This window comes from Canis lupus, chromosome 18 (assembly GCF_048164855.1).
Source record: "Canis lupus baileyi chromosome 18, mCanLup2.hap1, whole genome shotgun sequence".
Classification (NCBI taxonomy): domain Eukaryota; kingdom Metazoa; phylum Chordata; class Mammalia; order Carnivora; family Canidae; genus Canis; species Canis lupus.
Window position 1 is genome coordinate 60,835,409 of NC_132855.1, and position 20,886 is coordinate 60,856,294.

The 20,886-nt window shown below is 51.2% G+C and overlaps 2 protein-coding genes across 2 annotated transcripts in view; both read right to left on the minus strand.

Moving 5' to 3' along the window:
• Positions 1–645: 645 nt before the first annotated feature.
• LOC140609345 (synaptosomal-associated protein 47-like) lies at positions 646–16,698 on the minus strand. Its single transcript, XM_072784723.1, has 4 exons — positions 16,589–16,698; positions 11,935–12,059; positions 1,425–1,588; positions 646–896 (listed from the first exon to the last, which is right to left on the minus strand). Exons 1-3 carry the CDS (start codon positions 16,629–16,631, stop codon positions 1,442–1,444), a joined length of 315 nt encoding a protein of 104 aa, XP_072640824.1. The 5' UTR covers positions 16,632–16,698; the 3' UTR covers positions 646–896; positions 1,425–1,441.
• Positions 16,699–18,671: 1,973 nt separating this feature from the next.
• LOC140609344 (A-type voltage-gated potassium channel KCND2-like) overlaps positions 18,672–20,886 on the minus strand; it is a 29,631-nt gene continuing 27,416 nt past the window's right edge. Inside the window, exon 2 of the mRNA XM_072784722.1 lies at positions 18,672–18,811. The gene's annotated coding sequence lies outside the window, so the exon portion shown is untranslated. The remainder of the gene's footprint in view (positions 18,812–20,886) is intronic.

A 20,886-nucleotide genomic window follows, 5' to 3' on the forward strand; every position in this document is an offset into this window, starting at 1 on the left:
CTCAGAAATGAGACCTTAGTGGAAATTGTCACACGATGCAAAGGCTGATCCTGGCTCAGGGCGAGCCAGATGTCCTTATGAGAAAAGGAGATTTGAGATGACCATGTGGTGACAGAGGTAGAGACTGGGGAGACATGGTCATGAGCCCAGAATGCCTGGGGCCCCTCCAGGTGGAGAGCACGGCCACGACACCTTGACTGCAGACTCCTGGGCTCCAGACCTGGGAGGGGACAGAGCTTGGTGTCCTGAGACCCTCATTTATGGTATTTCATTAGCATCCCTAGAAAACTAGCACTGTGCCTGCCCATTCACTCTTCAAACCGTCCAGGACCCAGAACGTCAGCACGGGGCCTGCCGTGCAGTCTGATAGGGACACCTTGGCAAGGCCTAAAGGCGTCTCTGTGCACAGCCCTCCTGGATGCTACTGCAAAGCAGTCTGCAGGTGGCCTATTTGGCTGTGATAGGGGAAGGGGTCTCCCACTTCTCCACTTTGGCCTCGTCCTTCCCTGAGGGGCCCTTTCACTAAGACACCCAAAACTAAGCAAAAAGCAGCATGACTGCACATCTTCAAAATATATTCTAAACCATGATTTCTCTTTTGTTTCTGGATAGAAATAGAGCAGTTAAAGAAAAAAAAATCAACACTTTTTAAAAGAGGTGCAGTATGTATTATTTTCACACTTGGCTACAAACTGGACAAGAATATTCTAGGTGTTCACAGAAAGACCTACAGACGTACTGGAGGTCACAGTAAAGCAAAAGACATAGGCCCGTCTTCCAGAGAAGAATGGAACGAAGTGACATGAGAGGGGCCCATGCAGAGCAGCCCACAGAGGTGAGGCAGATTCAAAAATCAGCACATTTCTTTCACAGAGTTTTAAATTGCCCTTTTACACCTAGCAAGAACAGAGAAAGAATGAAAATTCAGCTAGTGGGGATGCTGGCCATGCAAAGCAGCCACTGGGTGCAGCCAGCTGTGCGGGTAAGAGCCTTCCTGTTACTGTGGACCCTCTGAAGGGCTCCAGTAGGAAGGGGGAGCCGAGGCCTGGGGGGAGCAGGGAACTGGGACCTGAGGGGAACGGGGGAGCAGGGGAGCTGGGGCCTGTGGGGAGTAGGGGAACAGGGGAGCAGGGACCTGGGGCCTGGGGGGAGTGGGGGAGCAGGGCCACCATGGCAGGGGCTTGGGGGGACTTGCTGGATCTGCAGGCAGACCTCCCTCTCCTGGAGCTCCCCCTTCCCTGCCTGTATTATGGCAGGAATCACATCACAGCAGCCCTGCACCCTGAGGCAAGCCCACAGCTCCTGGCACAGGGCCTCCAACTACTAACTGGCCCCTGGGACGACTTCCCAGATTTTTATGTAGGAAGCATGCAAGTGTTGAGGACAAAGTCCTCAGGGAAGCCACTGTCATCAGAACCAGTCACCTCTCTGCTTTCCAGTCCTAGGTCAGTTTCTTCGTACGTTGGTTATGCTTGTCAATGGTTAAGGTGGTCCGGTCAATGGCTGCGGTGATGCCGTCCAGGACGTCATCCTGCCTCTCCAGCTCCGTCTCAGTGTCCAGTGCGAGACTCTTCAGCTTCCTCAGGATCTGCAAGAGCAGCATACATGGCAGGAGGGGCTGCCTTCTCTTAAGCTCTCAAAAATAGACACTATTTCTTTCCATCACTTTTGCAGTACTTAGGAAATTCTGTGAGTCAGTGGGGATGACAAACCCTCTGCCCTCCAATCCCGGGTTTGGGTCTCAGCTCTGCTGCTGACCAGCACTGACCCCCAGGGCTGCGGAGCCTGCCCTCTGGCCAGCTCCAGCCCCCTCCCTCCTGACGATGCCCCGGGGCACTGCTGTTCCAGCCACATAGCAGGGGAGGGCTGGCTCAGGGCACAACCAGGCTCCGGCTCTGACCAACCACTGTCTCTATTACCTGTATGCACCCACTAAGCCAAATCCCTTTCTTCCTGTTTGAAACATTTCACAGATACATACAAATAGCCCGAGGCCTGGAGCAGCCTCAAAGCACAGTCCGTGGGGCCCCTGTAAAAAGAGGTGGGCTGGCCTGGAAGCATAGGCCCCAGGGCTCTGGGAGGCCAACATCTTTGGGACTCATGTCACATGTCAAAACGTCTCATACGCTGGTAAGAGCAGCCACTTTACTGCAATCCTACTGAGGCCACTTGCATTGAGAAATGTGCTTTAACTACATGCATGGTGAGCCTGCATTTAAAAATTTAGTATCCTCAAGGTAACAACAAAAAGGAAAGATTTTAAGAGAGATCTTAATGACCAACTACTTGCAATAAATGTTAATACCTCTTTTAGGGAAAGTTTCAGATCACTGGTTAGGTCAGGACAAAGGAACTGCAGAACATGAATCATCAGAGGAGCCCGGGGCCTGTTCCCCATGTCAAAGGCCTCTGTCCCTTAGGGACGGATGTCAGTGTGGGCAGCCTGGGTGAGCATGAGAAGGGCCCCAGATCTAACTTTACTGGCACCACACCACGCCGCACACAGAGATCACTGTCGCAGGCACAGCCAGGGACACTGCAGCCTGAGACCTACTGTCATCATGGAGACCACACAGCACCCCAGGGGAAGGCGTGACACTCCCTATGCATTCACACAAAGTGACCCTGTGCTGCCCACCCTGTGAGAGAGCTGCTTCATCGGATACAGGAGGAATGGAAGGGAGGAGGCAGGGAGGTGGCTTGGAGTGTAGTAAGATCAACTCCTTCCTCAGGAATGGTGAGGCTGCAATGAGCTCACAAATGTGAACAAGCTGTGAAAACTATAAAGTGGGATGTGAGGCGCCCCCGCCAAGTCCTGGAAGGGCTCCGCTGCAGGAGGGACCCGGTGGTGAGGAGCGCTAGGGCCATCTGCAGTCACAGGCGCTCCTGACATAGGCAGGACTTACCCCCCATATCTCTGCACACAAGCATCATCCCTGGGAGCTCCATCTAGGCGTGGAGGAACAAATCCTGACCAAAGGTCGCAGGCTCAGACACCAGCCTTTTGCACCCTCTGGGAGCCGCTGAGTCACTGGAAAAATTGGACGGAGCTCTGGAAAGTATACTGTGGGGTCAGTCAGCTCTGAGGGACGGGCTAGATGACCTAATACAGGAGGTCTTTTCCATCGCGTTCCTATGACCTCATATGGCTGAGGCCCAAACAGCATAATAAACAGTCGCTGCTCACCATCACCACCGTGTGAGGCAGGTCCTCGCGCTCCGTCTTCTCTGCTCAATGACCCCTCCCAGTTGGCCTGTACTTTCAGTGTTCTAATGAGGTTGCTCCAGCAGGTACATTCACATTATGGCCCTGAGGAGACTGGCCTTGGCCACATGTTTGGTTATACCTGACTTCACACTCATGAGTGGTACCTCCACCCCCCTGCCTTGTGCTGGGCAATGAGGCCACATGCACTGTCCACCACCTCCATGTCCTTGTCAACCATGTAGTGTCCTTCAGAACCACCTGGCTCTGAACTGTGAGCAGTCACCACCATAGCTGTGTGGATGGCCGGGTGCAGCCTCGCCACAAGGCAACAGATGCTTCCTTCAGAGCGGGGCATCCACTGTCCTGTCCTGTTCTGAGACTCACACCACAGATAGAAAATCAGGACATGGGGCCAGAGAAGAAAGTAAAACCTGTCCTGAGCCTAGATGACAAGCACCACTGGTGATGCTGTGGCACCTGTGTGAATACCCATACCCATACGCTGGCCTGGGGACATGACACTGGGGGTAGAAGTGCATATCCACGCAGCTGTTTCCTGGTTTCTCATCCACAGTCATCCCTAATGAGGGCATGTAATGTCTCTGTGAACCCTTGCACTAACTGTTGCACACACGGGGCTGAGAGACATGTGCAAGACCCCGGGCTCTGCAGCGAGTGTGCACTGTGTGGCCCTGGTGTGATGAGCTCGTGGACGACAGGTGTCACAGTACCAGTGACACTGACAGGAACTCCACACATTCCTTAGAAAGGCAAAAGGGCCCTTGCCAGGGATCAGCAAGCCATTCAAAGAGCCGTGAGAGGAGGGCACCAGCCCCAGGCCTGCTCTTGGAGCCCTGAGACGCTATGGCAAAGGTCCCACATAAGGAGGGCCACACCTGTGACTTTAAATTTTTTAATGCTCACATTTTCAACAGTAGAAACAGTAAGCATTTTTTTATTTAAGTAATCTCTACATCCTGATATGTGGCTTGAATTCACGACCCCAAGATCAAGAGTCACAGGCTCCTCCAACTGAGCCATTCAGGTGCCCTATAAAAAATGGTGCTATTAATTTGAACGCATCCTGTTTAACTCAATTCAATAAAAATATTATCATTTCAAAATAGAATCAATATAACGAATTATTAACAAGATATGGTCTTCTATTATGTGAAGTTGTAGCAAGCTGCTGAGTGGTATCCTCACAGCACATCTCCACACCCTCCCCCTGAGCACCGTCCCCCATGCCAGCCCCTGTGTGGGCATCTCCCCTCCCTATCATGGCAGCAGCAGCGGGAGGAGTCTGTGCCTCCTATGCAGAGATAACAGACACACAACTTACTTCGTGAGCAAGACCAACTGATGTGCCTATGCAAGTTGAGCATTTTATGGAGTCTATTGTGTAAACACGGGCTCGTTCCTGTTGAACTGTCTGATTCTGAAAATGTCTCACCGAGACCCCTCCTCTGTGGCCTGTGGAGAGCCCGGCTGACCCGCCAAAACTGCGCTTGAAATGAATACTACAAAAACACGTGTGATCTGCGTAGCTACCAAGTCTGCAAAGAAAATCACCGAGCAAGTCTTCAAAGTAGGAACCTCAAGTCCTGGTCCAGTGTTTTTCTCTTTAAGGAATGAATGAGAGAAATTAAATGCCATCATGTGCATGCCATATAACACGGGGTGGAAAGAATGGGGAACAGGAAGTCTGGCCAGACCTTCACACAGTTGTTACTTCTGCGGCCCAGGATGACAAGCTGTCTAGTCATCGGTGTGTCTTGCCGCCAGCCTCTGAACTATCAGCTGGCTGTCCCTGGGCTCTGCCTCAAGCCCCTGCCACACCAGTAAGTCAGCCCGGTGACCAGCCATCTCTGCAAGCACGTCCACCCGACACAGAAACTGTCCAACTGAGCTGAGGAGAAAGTGACTTTTATAAACTCCAAAGAAATACACAGGCACAGGTGAGACACAAATGTGTGCCGGCATGGTCCGGAATACTCAGCGATCTGCAGCCCGGAGGGGCAGAGGTGCTCAACTGTGTCTGCACAGCAAGCTCCGTTCTCCACGGGCAGGGTGCAGGTGTGTCCGTGACCCGGGCTGGCAGTAGGAGGCACCACGTGCTCCCCAGGACACAGCAGACATCACTACGTTCTCCTCTGCTCTGGCCACATGCCCTGACAGCTTCTACCTCCTGGCACCACAGATCTTGGGACAGCAGCACAGATACGAGCAGAGACGGACATGTTTCCACCTTGTTTATAAAAACGGAAAAACAGCTCATCCAGCAGAGGAGGTCCGCTGACCAAAGCAGATGCATCTCCATGTATGCACCTCACAGCAGCCATCAAGATGTGGGAAGCAGGGGGTCGGAGGCCCAGCTCTGCTGCGAGCTGTGCCACCAGGACCCCAGGGCGCCCAGCCTTGTGGAATCACTGCATAATGGCAGCAGGGGAGTGGCGGTGCACGGAAGCATGGGCCTTGATGTGTCCAAAACATCTTTTATGTACTGGTGGCCTCATGTAGGGTCTGAAAGAAAAGAATGTTTGGTTGTTCTTCATGATAAAGCTCCAGGATTCTGAGTATTACTGTATTAATACGAAGCACCTAAAGTGAGGTTAGTATTAGCTAGACTGTCTGCCCTGATCTTGTTATTAAGCTGACTCACTGAAAAACTGTGAATTTTCTTGCAGTGAGAAATTAGCAACCATTTAAGAACAGAGCTGGGATAAATCAAGCTGTCTGCAACTCCAAATAGTTCTTCCAGTTGGGGCCATTAATATGCTATAGAGAAGGTAAAGAGGGAAAAATTGGCTTCCAGCACAGCCAAAGCTCTGGAGGCTGTAAAGAACATTCTAGGCTACAATCTGTCACATTCAGCACATACAGACCACCCCCACGTCCCACCCTGTCCCTTCTGCTGCATTCCTTGAGGCCCCAAGGGCTATCTGTGGATAGCAGCACAGGATTCTTTTCTAGGGAGGCCCCCACCACGGTCCCTACCTCAAGATCTGCAGCCTAACTGCGAGACCCTGAGAGCCCTCACTCACAGTTGGCTGATCAGCCTCCAGGGGCCTCTCTAACTCAAGGTCCAGTCAGGGCACATGCACGTGAGGACCCACAGTGCTGTAGGGGGACCCTGGAAACCAGCCCACTATCAGGTCACGATGGGATCCAAATAGGGCTCAGCCCAGAACACAAGCAAATAGAGGTAAAGGCCTAAAACCCACACATCGCATTGAAAGAAATTAAAGACAACCTAAATAATGAGGGATGTGCTGTGCTCCTGGATGGCAGGACAACAAGACGCCCCTAAGTTACCTACACATTCAATGCAGTATCAAATTTCCAGCAGCCTTTTATTCCCCCAGAAACAGAAAAACGGATGCTCAAATCCATATGGAATTGCATGGAGCCCTGAAGAGCCAGAGCAATCCTGAAAAAGAAGAATGAAGCTAGAGGACTCACTTCCCCACATCCGTGCCGTCAGGAGCATAAAATGGTATGGCCGTTATGGAAAAGAGTTTGGCAGCTCATCAAAAATCTACACCTAGAATTATCCCGTGACCGAGCAATTGCACGCCTAGCTAGCATATGCCCCCAAGGAGCAGACACAGACCCACACAGATTCTTGTGTGAATGTTCAGAGCAGCACCACGTACTGCAGGCACAGATGAATGGACACACAAACTGTCGGCCATCCACTCAGCTGTGAAAAGGAAACACAGATGAGCTCTGAAAACACAGTGCAAAGCGAGGGGGGCCAGCATGGAAGGACACACACATGACAGAGCAAGGACTGGAGGGGCCAGCACGGGGCTGGCGCTGCAGGGGACTGTCTGGGGGCAGTGGCACTGCAGGGCACTCTGCGCATGATCAGTGCCACTGAACTACACACTGAGAGTGGGCGAGATGGCAACGTTTACACCATATACATTCCCTACAATAAAAAACAGCCAGGCAACTCAGTAATAAACGACCAAACCCCCTAACACGGCAGGGGCACGTCTAGGCTGACTGAGAAGACGGGAAAGCGTCTGCCCCTGGCCCTGGTGCTCCTCTGTCTGCACAGCACAGCAGCTGCCCTGGGAGATGCTCACTCAGACGCTGGCACGTCTGGAATCCTGTCAATGGACAAGACCCCGGGTTCCTTATCCGGCATTCCCGCCCTGTTCATGTTTCCGAGACAGCGGAGGGGGCAGAAAGCATCTGCACCGCCCAGGTCTGTCTTTTCTGAGTGCGGGTGAGGGGCCCTGCCAGCCCCACCTGAGCCACCACTGCCACAGACAGCATGGGCCAGCTCTTGACTGGGGCCACAGCCAACGTGTGAGAGCGCAATGGGCTGTCTAGGATCCCAGAGGAGAGCACGAAGGGCACGTGAAGCCACAGAGAGGCTGGGGAGGGGGTCCACAGTGGCAGCTCATGTTTGCCAGTGATGCAGTTCACCAGCAGAGTGTACAGAAAACCCATGGATAATACATAAGGTGGGGCATGACATTCTCCTGTGAGTCAGCTTTCCTGTCACTGTGCTCATTTGTGCAGCAGGTGGAGGGTTCTAGGGTCCCTCCTGCCCAGAGCCCTTGCTGTCCAGAGGCGGGGGCCAGGGCCAGGGCAGGCGTGCAGCCCACCCGGGACTGTGGGGCCAAGAGCAGGGCCGCACCAGTGCCAGGACCAGACGGCCCAGCTAGGGCAGGTCCCCTGATAGACGTTTGCTCCCCGAAATGTCACCTGCCATGGATGTGAGAAGTTACTCAGCACCTCTTTCCTGGTACCAAGTCCCTTCTGCTGGTTTAACAGATGACATAGGCTTGATGTATTCAGGAAGCTTTGTTAATAATTTACAAAGTAACAGATGCCCAACTGGGCCTAAGTGATGGCCAGTGTTTGCACTGGTATCAGGCCAGGAAAACAATAGCATATAACCCCCCCGCTGTGGGAACCCTGACCTGCACCCCAGTCCACACTCTGCACGCCCTGCTGTGGGAACTGTAACCTGTGCCCCAGTCCACACGGGGCACCCCCACTGTGGGAACCGTGACCTGTGCCCCAGTCCACACGGGGCACCCCCACTGTGGGAACCGTGACCTGCACCCCAGTCCACACAGGGTACTCCCACTGTGGGAACCGCGGTCCACATGCTGCACCCCCCTGCTGTGGGAACCGTGACCTAAGTCCCACCCAGTTCACACACTGCACCCCCTGCTGTGGGAACCGTGACCTGCGCCCCAGTCCACACGCCGCACCCCCACTATGGAAAAGGTCAGCAGCCCCTAAGGGGAGCCCCTTGGCAGTGCTCACTATTCATCCTGGTCTTGGGTGGGGAGAGGGGGGAAAGGTCAGGATGGACAGTCTGGGGAGCAGGGTGACTGACGGAACCTCAAACTGCATGGACCTGGCAGTGGACACAGATCTGGTGACAAACAAGCAGCAGCTCGAGCGAGGAGAGGTCAGCACCTCAGATGGGAGCCACGGTTCAGGGCGCTCTGCCAAACCTATCCCAGTGAATCTGCTTCCTGGCCTGGCTGCTGCCACCACAGGCCCTCCCCATGGACAGTGGACGCCGCAGTGAGGGCTGCTCCGGGGCCCACGTGCAGTGGTAGTTGGCACAGGGTGCAGAACCCTTCTGTCCTGGGGCAACCACACCAGCCGCGTCTCTCAGCATCCACTGTGGGCTAAGTCACCGAGACCCATTTCCACGTAAGGACGGTAATCGCATCTGCCACAGAAACCACAGCTGAACGGGAGGAGTGGTTCTCGCATTTCTGTTTTCCCCAGAAATTTACCTCATTCCTACTTACGCTGGGGCTTCAGCTACACAGCTAAGAATTCTCTAAATAGGAAACATGTGTTTTACCTCCAGAAAACGTTCTCTGGTGGACCCAGGGTGCCTGCAGGGAGGAGGACCGGTGGCTGGTGTGAAGCCCTGCTCTTCCGCAGCGGCTCTCCCCAGGCTCACCACTCAAGGGTCACCACGTCCCCACCCTGTGGCCAACGTCCTGACTCAGCACAGCAGCTGCTGTTCCCAGCACGGACACCACAGGGCTCACTAAGCTGCTGATGATGCTCAGGACCAACCCCACAGACATGCTCTCACGTGGAAGGTGGGTGAGGAAGCTCATTCCATTCCCAGCTGCTGGCATCTTCATCATGACCTCTACCATCTTGGCTTCTAGGGCAGAGGCTGCTGGTGTGAAACTGGAAGGGCCTTCTCACACTACATGGCCATCACCAGAATTAACATAAAATCCCTACATTTCCCATCAAAAAGCTGTGTCCCTGTCTTGGTCTTGACACAGCGGCAGGACAGCTTCACACGAGGGTGGGAGAAGGGTCTCAGATCCCAGCAGCCTGAGGTGTGTGGGCTCGCATCCATTCTCAAGAGAATGGGAGTGTTTCCTTATAGGATGGGGGTTTCTCAAGTCCTGAAGCCATATTCTGGAGTCAATATGTGCATCAAAAACCTCAGTCGGTAACCTGCAGCATTTGCTGGTCGCAGCTAGAAAGCAGCATTTCCGTGGTCATTACTCAAAGTGACTAAGTTAGACCCAGGGAAAGAGTGACAAATCATGCATATTTAAAATATCCCATAGCAAAGATGAGCACTTTTTTTCCAGAAAGGAAATGGCCAAGTTTAAAGGAGGCTATGCCTAGGCTGACATGTCAGTAAGCCTTTTTCTTTATTTTTTTTATTTTTTTATTTTTTTTAATTCTTTTTATTTTATTTTTTTAAATTTTTTTTTAAATTTTATTTATTATTTATGATAGTCACACACACAGAGAGAGAGAGAGAGAGAGAGAGAGAGGCAAAGACATAGGCAGAGGGAGAAGCAGGCTCCATGCACCGGGAGCCCGACGTGGGATTCGATCCCGGGTCTCCAGGATCGCGCCCTGGGCCAAAGGCAGGCGCCAAACCGCTGCGCCACCCAGGGATCCCAGCCTTTTTCTTTAAAAACAGGTTTGAAAGACAAATGGTCTTCCTATGTGCCCTGGTGGAAGTGTGTGGTGCCAGGGATGACACAACCTCTTTAGACCAGAGCCTGGATATGACTAAACTTCGAGCTATGAACCAGGGAAACTGAGTCAGGAAGAAGCAAACCAAAATCTCCACAGAGAAACAACTGAGTTTTTGCTACAAAAAGACTGTGAAGGTAACGGAAAGGACAGAGGGAAGCTATGTAGTGAGAAGCACTTTGCTGAGCAGCTGGAACAGGCCTCATACGGTTGTGAGCTGAACACACACACACACACACACACACACACATTCTCTCTCTCACAAACCAACAAGCACATCTCCCTGAATGAGACAATGGATTCTGACAAACCAAGGCTAGCGCAGCATAGCATGAGGGCTTTTAACAGCTTTTATGTTCTAAAGAAGTGCACTGAGATGCTGATGAACAAGGTGACACTCGGTATCTGCTTCAAAACTACTCAAAAATAAAAGGAAAAAACACTGTACTGTCCAGCAATAACACAGGAAGACAATTTAAAAGTATTTCTAGCAAATGTTGTTTAAATTTCTACTTCCCGGACAAAAAGTGGCAAGAATCTGGTGGCAAGCCCTTGAGAGCATTGGGATGAGTGAGTACTCTCAGTTGTATGTGCACCTGTGGAGTCATGCACACGCTGACATGTACAGACACACACAGACACACGCACACACAGCACACAGACACATGCACAGGATGTGCACATGCAGACATGCACACACGCAGACATGCACACACAGCACATAGACACACGCACAGGACAGGCACACACAGAAATGCAGACACGCAAACACTGCACACAGACACACACATAGGACGTGCACACAGATGCATAGACATGTACACACAGCACACACATGCACAAGACACAGATGCAGGCATGCACAGACACATGCAAACAGCACACAAACATGCACAGGATATGCACACAGACATGCTCAGACAAGCACAGTACACACACGGCACACACAAACATAGTACATGCACACATGGCACATAGACACAACACACACACACACAGAAAAACATGCACACGTGGCACACACAACATACATACACACAGTACATGCACACACTGGGACACCCAGTACATTCACACACCAGCAGACACATAGATACATGCAGAATACACGCACACATGAAGACATAGATAAGCACACCAATAGCACACACGTGTATACATGGATGGTATCATAGCACACATGAACACACAGTACAGGTACACAGAGCACATGTACATAAAATGCACTTATAAGTCACAACACACAAATGTACACAGATGGGTCTCATAGCACATACACAGTACATGTACATCTCATGTACACATCTCAGGCACAGTACATCTCATAACACATACAGGGCACCACACGCACAGCACACACATGTACACACGAGTACATGTACCACACATATGCACGCATGTATATGCACAGAAAGCCCATATGAGCTTGCATATCCTGCACACACACACAGCCCACATGTATACTTGCACGTGTACATGTACAACAGGCAGAGCAGCCAGCAGGCGGGCTGTGCGCACGGAGTGTCTGTGTGCCACGGAACACAGGGACTCAGAATGGGCACCGCTCTTTCCTTTCTCCAGCTACTGGAGCAGACAGAGCTCGGGGGCACAGTGACAGGCCCCTGCAGAAGAGAGGCCAGCATCACCCAGCGAGGAGCTATGGGCAGGCAGAGGAAGCATGTCACATGCAGGGACCACGTGGTGCCGGGAGTGCACATTACCTGTCTCAGTTCCTGGGCGTCCCCCTCAGAGACGAGCGGCTCGCTCCTCTGCAGCTGAAGTGACGGGCCCTCCTGGCTCCCTGAGCAGGGCTCGTGGGGCATGGCACGGTCCATCAGTCCAGACGCTGGAATGGAAAGTCAAACAGCAGTGACATCTTCCAGGAGGTGCGAACAACGCACGAACATGCAGAACCTCACAGGGAGTGATGTTTAAGACCATCAGCTCTCTCTGGGCTGGCAGCTGTGGTGGGTCCATCTTCCTGAGCTCTGCTGTGTGGAGCTGGGCTGGGGGCTGCCTGGGCTCACTGGGACCCTGGCCCAAGCTGCCTCCTTACCCTGCTCTGGTTAGAGAGTGCACCACTGACAATGTCCCAGGTCTGGCTGTGTATTTGGTCTCTCAGGAAAGGGCTACACATGGGGAGTATCCAACAGGCCACTTGCGGAACCTGGTGAAACGCACATAAAACATGGTCCTGGAAACTGCGGCACCATCTCGTCAGCCCACAGAGCGCTGCGGTTCCCCAGAGCACAGGAAATGGCCGGCTGGCTCGGCCAAGCAAAGCTGGTGGTGTGGCCACTTTGGGGTGGGGGTGGGGGGGTGAGTCAGAGTGCTAAACGTGGCTGGGCCCTGCTCAGGGGTGTTCCCAGCACCCGCACCTGGGCAGGCTCCTGGAAGAGCAGAAGGGCAGCCTGGAGATGCAGTGATATTCAAGAGGCCCTGCATGCCCCCCACTGCATGCCACCGTCCTTTATTTAGAGAGCTGACATTCACCAAACCCTGGCACCACAGGGTCCAGGGAAGGGCATCAGTTAGGTCTACTGCCTGTTCTTCCCCATATTACAAGGCCCCTCGGATACACAGCATGGTCACGTTCATGTATCAGGATGCTGGAAAGCAGACAGCATTTGGATGAGAATCCACTGTTTGGATGCCAGCACCAACTCCTCAGAACGCGTCTCCGCTTCTGTGGAACAGGAGGCACAGAAGGGCCAACAGGATCCTGGACGTGGGGACCCTGGAGGCGGTGAGCAGAGGCTCCTTCGAGCAGAGCAGCCTGATGAATGCACTGTCAGGAAGGGAAGGGGCCCAGCTAGCCATCCCCAGCATATACCAACTGCACAAGCCCCTCCTTCTGGGGCACAGACCAGCCACCTCCAACACATACAGAAATACCCTCTCTTCTCAGTCCTCGAAGTAATCCTTACGAAGTGATACTCCCCAAGGGGTGCCTGGCTAAGCAAAGGGAGCGTGGCCTCACCCAGGATAAACGCAGGCTGCTGTGGGGACGAGAGAGGCTTCTCAAGGTCCTGCAGAGGAGAGCATTCGGGAAGCAGTGGGCGGGCACCCACGCAGAGCGCCTGTGAGGACTGCACCCCACGGAGACCCGCCACACCCGCAGCTGCATCCAGGAGCCCTACCTGTCTTACCAAAGCCCTTACTGTATACCATGCACACAGATGTCTGCTTTTCTCGTTCATTCTTCAAAAACAATAAAAGCTGGTTGCAACCAATCAAACTGATCTCACAACCTGTGTTCTAAAATCTCCAAAGTCTCATCCTATTCCAGCTTCTAAGGGATTTAATTAGTAAGGAACTTTCCACAGCATGCAACTGTTTGGCCTTACGTGATCTAAAGTGTCACAACTAAAATGTTACATAAGGAAAGGTACCGCAGAAGTTCCGCCTGCAGTAGAAGCCGTCAGAGCTAGCTGGAAGCTATGACGGCAGAAATAGCAAACATGTGCCACCAGCTATTATTAGTCTTACAGGCCAATCCATGCACACGTTAGCAAGTCATTGGTGCTGATGTGATGACAAACAGTGGTCTCCTCACTCAGCCCAGAACCTCCTCCTTCCTTGGTGTCCACTCCACTCCACTGTCTCGTGGACTCCTGTTCTACCACCCTGGCACGCTGTCCCCAGCCAACTGGCTCTGCCCACTCTGCACCCCGCCCCCCGGAATACATCACATACACGGATGTCCTCCACTCTGCCATTCCATCAGCAGCAACTTTCGCTCACATGTCCTGGCATCATTTAGCTTGCACAGCTTTGGTATCAACGTGTTGCACCCCACAGCTTCTCTGACGCCAGCGCCCACCCTTGTGCTCCTTCAGCACCGCTCTGGTTTCCATTCCAATACCCCTATGTTCGGGAGGGACATACTGACATTTTTTAAATGTTAAACAAACGGGGTTTTACTTAACTAGAAAGCCAAAATAGCGAATTTCTCAGTACGGAACACACTAAGTCAGGGGTGTCGGTTATGACATGTTGCAGGGTCAGCAGGATCACGCCTAGCACAGAGCTCGGCACCCTGGGTGCTCTGTGTTGAGCCCTGACCCACTGACTCAGTTTCTTCAATGCCTTGAAATATCTTCGAAAAAGAATCAACTTCAGTATACAATGGTTCTGCCTCTAAAGTCATCACTTACCACAGTTAAACAAAATCAGCACAAATTGTTCCAGCTTCAAGGGAACTTAGGGATGATTTCACTTTCCAGGAACGACAGCTGGGCTGGTATGGGCAGCTGCGGACTCCAGCCCCCTGACGTACAGACGCAGACCCTGGCCTCAGATCCCGGCCTCACTGGGGATTCAGAGCAAGAACCACCGGCCCTGCCCCAAGAACAGAAGAACCCCTCCAAGCCCATCTGGCCACGGGCAGATTTTCCTCCTTGTCCCTGGGACCCAAAAGCCTCATCAGTGACACAGGGAAGGAAACACCTACTCTACACAGGGACAGCCCCAGAAGCATACACAACTGGGGTGGGAAGCCCTACAAACATCACAAAATGCCCACGCCCTTCACAGAGCTGAGAGCTGAAACGGAGAGCAAGTAAGCAATCCCAACTGCCTACAGCCAAAGCCACTTACTGGCAAATGTTCAAACCTACACAGTGCACAGCGTGGACCTGGGGCTCCTGGAAAGAGATCAAGTGTGTGAGAGCCACACAGCTCCCAGGGGGTCGGCTGGGGTCAAGGGGTGCCCATTTCTAAGTACCCAATGGAGGTCTGCGAGTGGTCAGCGTGGTGCCTGCGTCCTAGTGACCATGCGGGTGGGGGGTGTGCCTGTGGTCAGTGTGGTGCCACGTCCTGGCACTGAACTCCACTGTCTGAAGCCCAAGTCTTCAATGAGTAGTCCTGCACTGGGTATCAGTGCCCCAGACATGTATTACTGTCTCACAGACGTGTGGCCCTGGATGCCCGGGCCTCTTCTGGGTGCTGGAGACGTGGTCATGAAGAGACAACTTGTGTCTGGTGAGGACAGAGCGCATGCCCCAGTGTGAAAGCACAACAGCCAACCAGAGGGTAGCAGTGCCGAGAGCAAGTGTAGGGCAGGTAACTGGAGGTCTCTTAATCAGGGGGCCAGAGAAGGCTTCTCTCAGAATATGGCAGTCAGCAAACAACAGAGACAAAAATAAGTACCAAAAAGATAAAAGGCCACGCGTGGGCTATGCTCTGAAGTCATCTTCCTGAAACCCATTACCCCAGGACCCTGAGAAAACACGGGTGAAGCACAACTGGGAGACATAGGAAACCTCGGCAGCACTCCTACAGGCCGTCAAGACCGTCAGGGCCAGGGGGGCCCAGGGAGTCGCCCCCCAGCACGAGGGTTCCAGATGCGGTTCTGGACAGTGAGTGCGAGAGAACCTGGACAGAACTGAGACTTCACAGAGTGATGCTGTATGCACACATGCGTGTGCGCTGTGACGATGAGAATGGCAAGGCAGGGGAATATCGGGGTCTGTACCAGCCTCCTAGCTCCTCCTCATGTCTGAAATACTCCAGGACGTAAAGAGTCCTTTAAAGATGCTGTGTGAACACACATGGACTCTGCATGGCTTCGCCCCAGGGGGCATTCCCTGTGTCATTCCCCACCCCCGAAGCCCAGGAGACCGCTGTGGCTGGCTGCTGGCTGGGCCACCGGCACTTCACATGACTGGAGGTCTCTGGAAAGTTCTTCCAGACAGGGACTCCAGGCAAACATGGGTGCTGTGGTGACGCTGCCACCTGCTGGTCACCCGTTCTACCAACACTGCTCCTGGAGAAGAGGAGTACATTTCTGAGATGTCAAGTCATGGTTTCCACCTCCACTGCTTCTGTACTTTCCACCCTGGGACAGTGAAAACACAGGTGCTGGCAAACACCATCAGGGGCGACAGAGAGGGCTGCCCAGGCCTCCTGCAGAGGTCCCAGCAAGCCAGACATGGTGCTGCTCACAAGCCCACATGCTGGCCTCTTCCCCAGCTCCCCTCTGCATAAACTCCTTGGGATGGGGTGGCCTCACCACGGGAGGACGGCCCCTCTTGCTCCGTGCAGACGCAGACCTCCTGCGGGAACCCAGCCAGAGGCTGAAGTGGGCTGAGCGCAGGATGAAAACCCATATGTCATCCTGGTTGTGGTTCCACTCATTCCACACACACAGTCCCTGACTGTGACAGGCGAGGCCACACACCCCGTCATGCGAGCCACCCCGAATCTAGGTGTTGCTGGGAAGGTGTCTGCAGAGGTGGTGGAGGCCCAGCCCCAGCTGACTTTAGGTGAGGGAAACTGTCTGTGGCTTCCCTGAGGAAGAAGACATTCGGCCTGTGGTCAGCAGCCTTGGCCTGTACCCTTCCTGAGGGCGGGCCCTGCGGAGTCTGTACTCACCTAGCTTCCTGCAGCCAGACGACGGCCACAGAGGCCCTGGCATGCACCTCCTTTTCCCCTCCAGCCCTGTCTGCACCTGGACACGTGGGGTCAGGGCCCAGCAAGCCTCTTCTCCCCTGCACTGTGCCACACTCTGTGCCACGTGTGCTCACAGCTGCCCCCTACATGGGACATTCTGTGCCATGCCCCTTCTCTGAAACCACCAGGCGGAGCTCCATGAGAACAGGGACTGTGGGTGCCTGGCACTACGCCTGGCGCAGGGAGTTCTGGTTCAGCAGCAGCAGAAGCAATGGCTGGAGGCACTCTGCATTGGGACCCAGAAGCCCTGAGTCTCTTCCTCCCACTGCCTGGCCCCTCCCACAGGAAAACAGCAGTGTGGGGGCAAGGGGTGGCCAACGGCCTGACCTGCTCAGAGTCTTAGGCTCGTGGCATTGCCCACCCTTCTCAGTCCTGCCTTGAGAGAGGGGCCAAAGAAAAATCTGGAAATGCTAAGGAAATAAGTTTTTAAATGAAGTTTTTACATTTTGGTGCTTATGGGACCAGATCTATCTTCAGGTATATTTCTTTTGAAACTTGAAGCCATCTAGAAATGTTCATGTGTTAGGGAAACAGGTTACATATTAGTGCTGAAATCAATCACTTCAGAGCAAAAAGAAACCAGAACCGTAACAAACACTTCTCTAACTGTAACAGATGTCCGGCAATCAAAGTTAATAAGAAGAGACTACTAGGCTGTTAGAAAAATCATTATAATGCAGACACAGGTCACCTATAATGCTAGCATTAAGAAATATGGTATTTTATGACTTTGGGATTTCTTTAGCTGGGCTCTAAAACAAACTTAATAGGAAAAATGCTAGATTAGACCATAGCAAAATTAAGGATTTCTGTAACGGAGAATGACGGTCTGGCAGAGGTACTGGTAGCCTCTAGAGCCAAGAAAGGATGCAAACCTACATGTGAGGAGCTCCTACAAATCACAAAAAATAAACAGCACAGTAGAAAACAACAACAACAACAACAACAACAACAAAGCCACACAATCCACAGAGAAAAATGTGTGAAGCCAGAAAGCAAATAAGGAGCGTCAGATGTTCCACATCACAATCAATGATAGACATGAAAATAAAGGCACCAGCGAGATGCTACCTGACACCATCTGGATGGCAAACTGACAAGTCAGATGACCCCAGGCTGCCCCAGGCAAGGCTGGGGCTTGGACCTGGGACTCTCTCAACCTCCAGGGCCACGCCCAATGCCACACACTCCCCACTAGGGGAGGCCTGCAAACCTACAAAAACTATGCTGCAGTTCTCAGAGATTCTGATTTCTTAAACAGGTACCCAGAAGGCAGGCTGAGATGACCCTGATTGAGGCTGAGGTCAGGGGTGGAGGGACTGGATGCCTGCCAGGGCAGGCCGGTCACACAGAGGAAAGGGGGAAATGCCTAACTTGGAGCCTGCCTCTGATCTGAAAGGGCCATCAAGCCCTCCTGCCCTCCGGGGAAACCCACATAGCACTCAGTGGGTGATAAACCTGAGCTCTGGGATTTACACACTCTGAGATGGCAAGTACTAAGTTGTTTTCATTCACAAACACATGGACAGTCACTGCTGCAGAGAAATCAGCAGCTGCTCCAAGTGACACAAGTGAACAGTGTACCCCAGGCATGCTACGTTCTGACTGCAAGTTTGGAGAAGGAGGCACACTCCAAATGCCAACGCTCACTTACCCGCCTGCCAGACTGAGCAGCCCTTCTCTATTGGGGAAGACGATCTGGCACTTCTGGGCATCAAGGCATCTTCTAACAGCTCCATCTTCTTGCTGAACTGCACCTCCAAAATGGGGATAGCCTCTGACATCTTGGCAGATATCAGGCGATAAGCTATGTCTGGCCTCCCAATGAACCGCTGTCGGATGCTAATCTCATAAGGCGTGTGAACCTTAATGTCATCTATATCTTCTCTTTCGAATCTGTGCATGAGCAAAGAACAGGAGTCATGGATTTCCAACCCAGACACAAGGATGGTGAGACTTCCTGCTTTAACATGAGATGCATTCCCCTGGGAGATAACAGCAGGAATTCGGACCACTACCCCTTCTTTTCCAAGAACTTTGGGACTAGCCATTGAGGTGCTTTCCTTGGGGTTTGTTTCTGCTGGCATCTTCCAAAGCTTGGAACTAAATGGCCACCAAGAAGGGGACTCCAGCTCCGTCAGCAACCTAAAAGACCAAACGAAACACAGTTAACTGAGTTTGAATGTTTTCTTCAAAACTGCCTTAGGGTTCATAAAGCAGCTAACCATTTTATAGTGTTCTTTTCCACAAGCACACCATGAAGCAAAGAGCAGGAATTACTACCTGCGTGTTTTAGAAAAGAAAACTGAGGCTAAGAGCAGATCTCTTAGGCTTACAGACTACAAAGCCGTCAATAGTAAACACACAACAGAAACACACATCTTCTGACTAGAAATGTTGCCCTTTTCACCCTGGACCCTAGCTAATTCTGACTCAAAATAAATCCTGACCTCAATCTGCAGGGATCTGTCTGATGGATCTTTTTGCGGGAATCTGTCCTGTCCAATGTGGTAACAAGCACATGTGGCTACTGGGTCCCTGGAGTGTGGCTGATATAATGAGGGACTGATTTTAAACTTAACTACATGTGGCTAGTGGCTACCACAGTGGATGGCAACACTATAAAATAACTGCAAATAACACCAAGAGATCTACCTTGTGCTGAAAAAAATGGAAGCAGGGAAAAGCAAAGGAACAAGTATCAAATGGTATAAACAAAAAATAAATATCAAGATGGTAGAGTTAGACTCAGCCATATTAGCAATTATACTAAACATAAATAGACTAAATCCTCTAATTTAAAGGTGTATTGTCATCCTGGATTAAAGACATAAACCAACAAACTACAGCTATATCTTGTTCACAAGAGACGCTGAAATATAAGGACAAAGACACATCAAAAGCAAATGGATTGGAAAAAAGATAGATTGTGCCAAAAGTAAACTCTAAGATAAGGGGTGTTATCAGGAATAAAGACAGGCAATGCATAATAGTAAGAGAGTCATTTTGAAAAAAAAAAAAGACAATTCTAAACATATATCTAACAAAATTTCAAAATTCATTAAGCAAAAATTAACAAAACTAAAAGGAGAAATAGACAGTCACAGTTGTAGATTTTAATATATTTCTCTCCATAATTAACACAGCAAGAAGACAAAAGTGATTATTAAGGATATTTACACTATTTAATCCACTCAGCCTGACTGATATTTATTGAAACATCACCCAACTGCTGAATGTACACCCTTTTAAAGTGTACTCAGAAGATTAAGAAAAAGACTATAACACATCTCAATAAATTTCAAGTATTGAAATCCTACAGAGCGTACCCTCTGTCCCCAAAGAAATGAAATTAATAACAGAAAATTAGTAGAAAATCCTCAAATATTTGGAGATTAAGCACAATTCTAAATAAAGGGAATCAGAAAATATCTGAAATGAATGAAACCAAATAATACGCAGGAAATGGCTGGATGCAAATGGAGCAGTCTTGAGTAAAATTTATGGCTCTCAAAGCATGCATTTGAAAACTTCTTAGGTTTAAAATAAGTGACTTAAGCTTCTGCAAAAAGTTATAAATTAAACTCAAAGTAGAAGCAAAAGCAGAAATCAATGAAATTGAAAAAAGAAAAAATGAACAAAGCGCAAAAGTTGGTTCTTTGAAGTAATTTATTATTTTTTTAAGATTTTATTTATTCATGAGGGCAGCCCGGGTGGCTCAGCGGTTTAGTGCCACCTTTGGCCCAGGGCCTGGTCCTGGAGACCAGGGATCGAGTCCCACGTCGTGCTCCCTCCATGGAGCCTGCTTCTCCCTCCTCCTGTGTCTCTGCCTCTCTCTATGTCTATCATAAATAAATAAATAAATCTTTAAAAAGTATATGGGGAAGAATCAGGGAGTTAAGATAGTGGATTAGTAGAAAGGCCCTATCTTCAAAGTACAAAAACAGCTAGATAAATATCAAATTACTTTGAACACCCAAGAAACCAATCTGAGGAATGAGAGAACAAACTACACAACTAGAGGGAGAGAAGATGCAACATTGTGGAAGGTAGAAGGTGCAAAGACATGATTTGAAGGAGAAAAGGACTGTGGGTGCTGTGGAGAGGAAGGAGCCCTGATCATGGAGACAGGGCAAGAGGGAGAAAGCGAGCGCACACAGCACACAGGGGGTCACGCAAGAAAAACACTTGCTCGAAACCATTGACTGGGAAAATGAGTA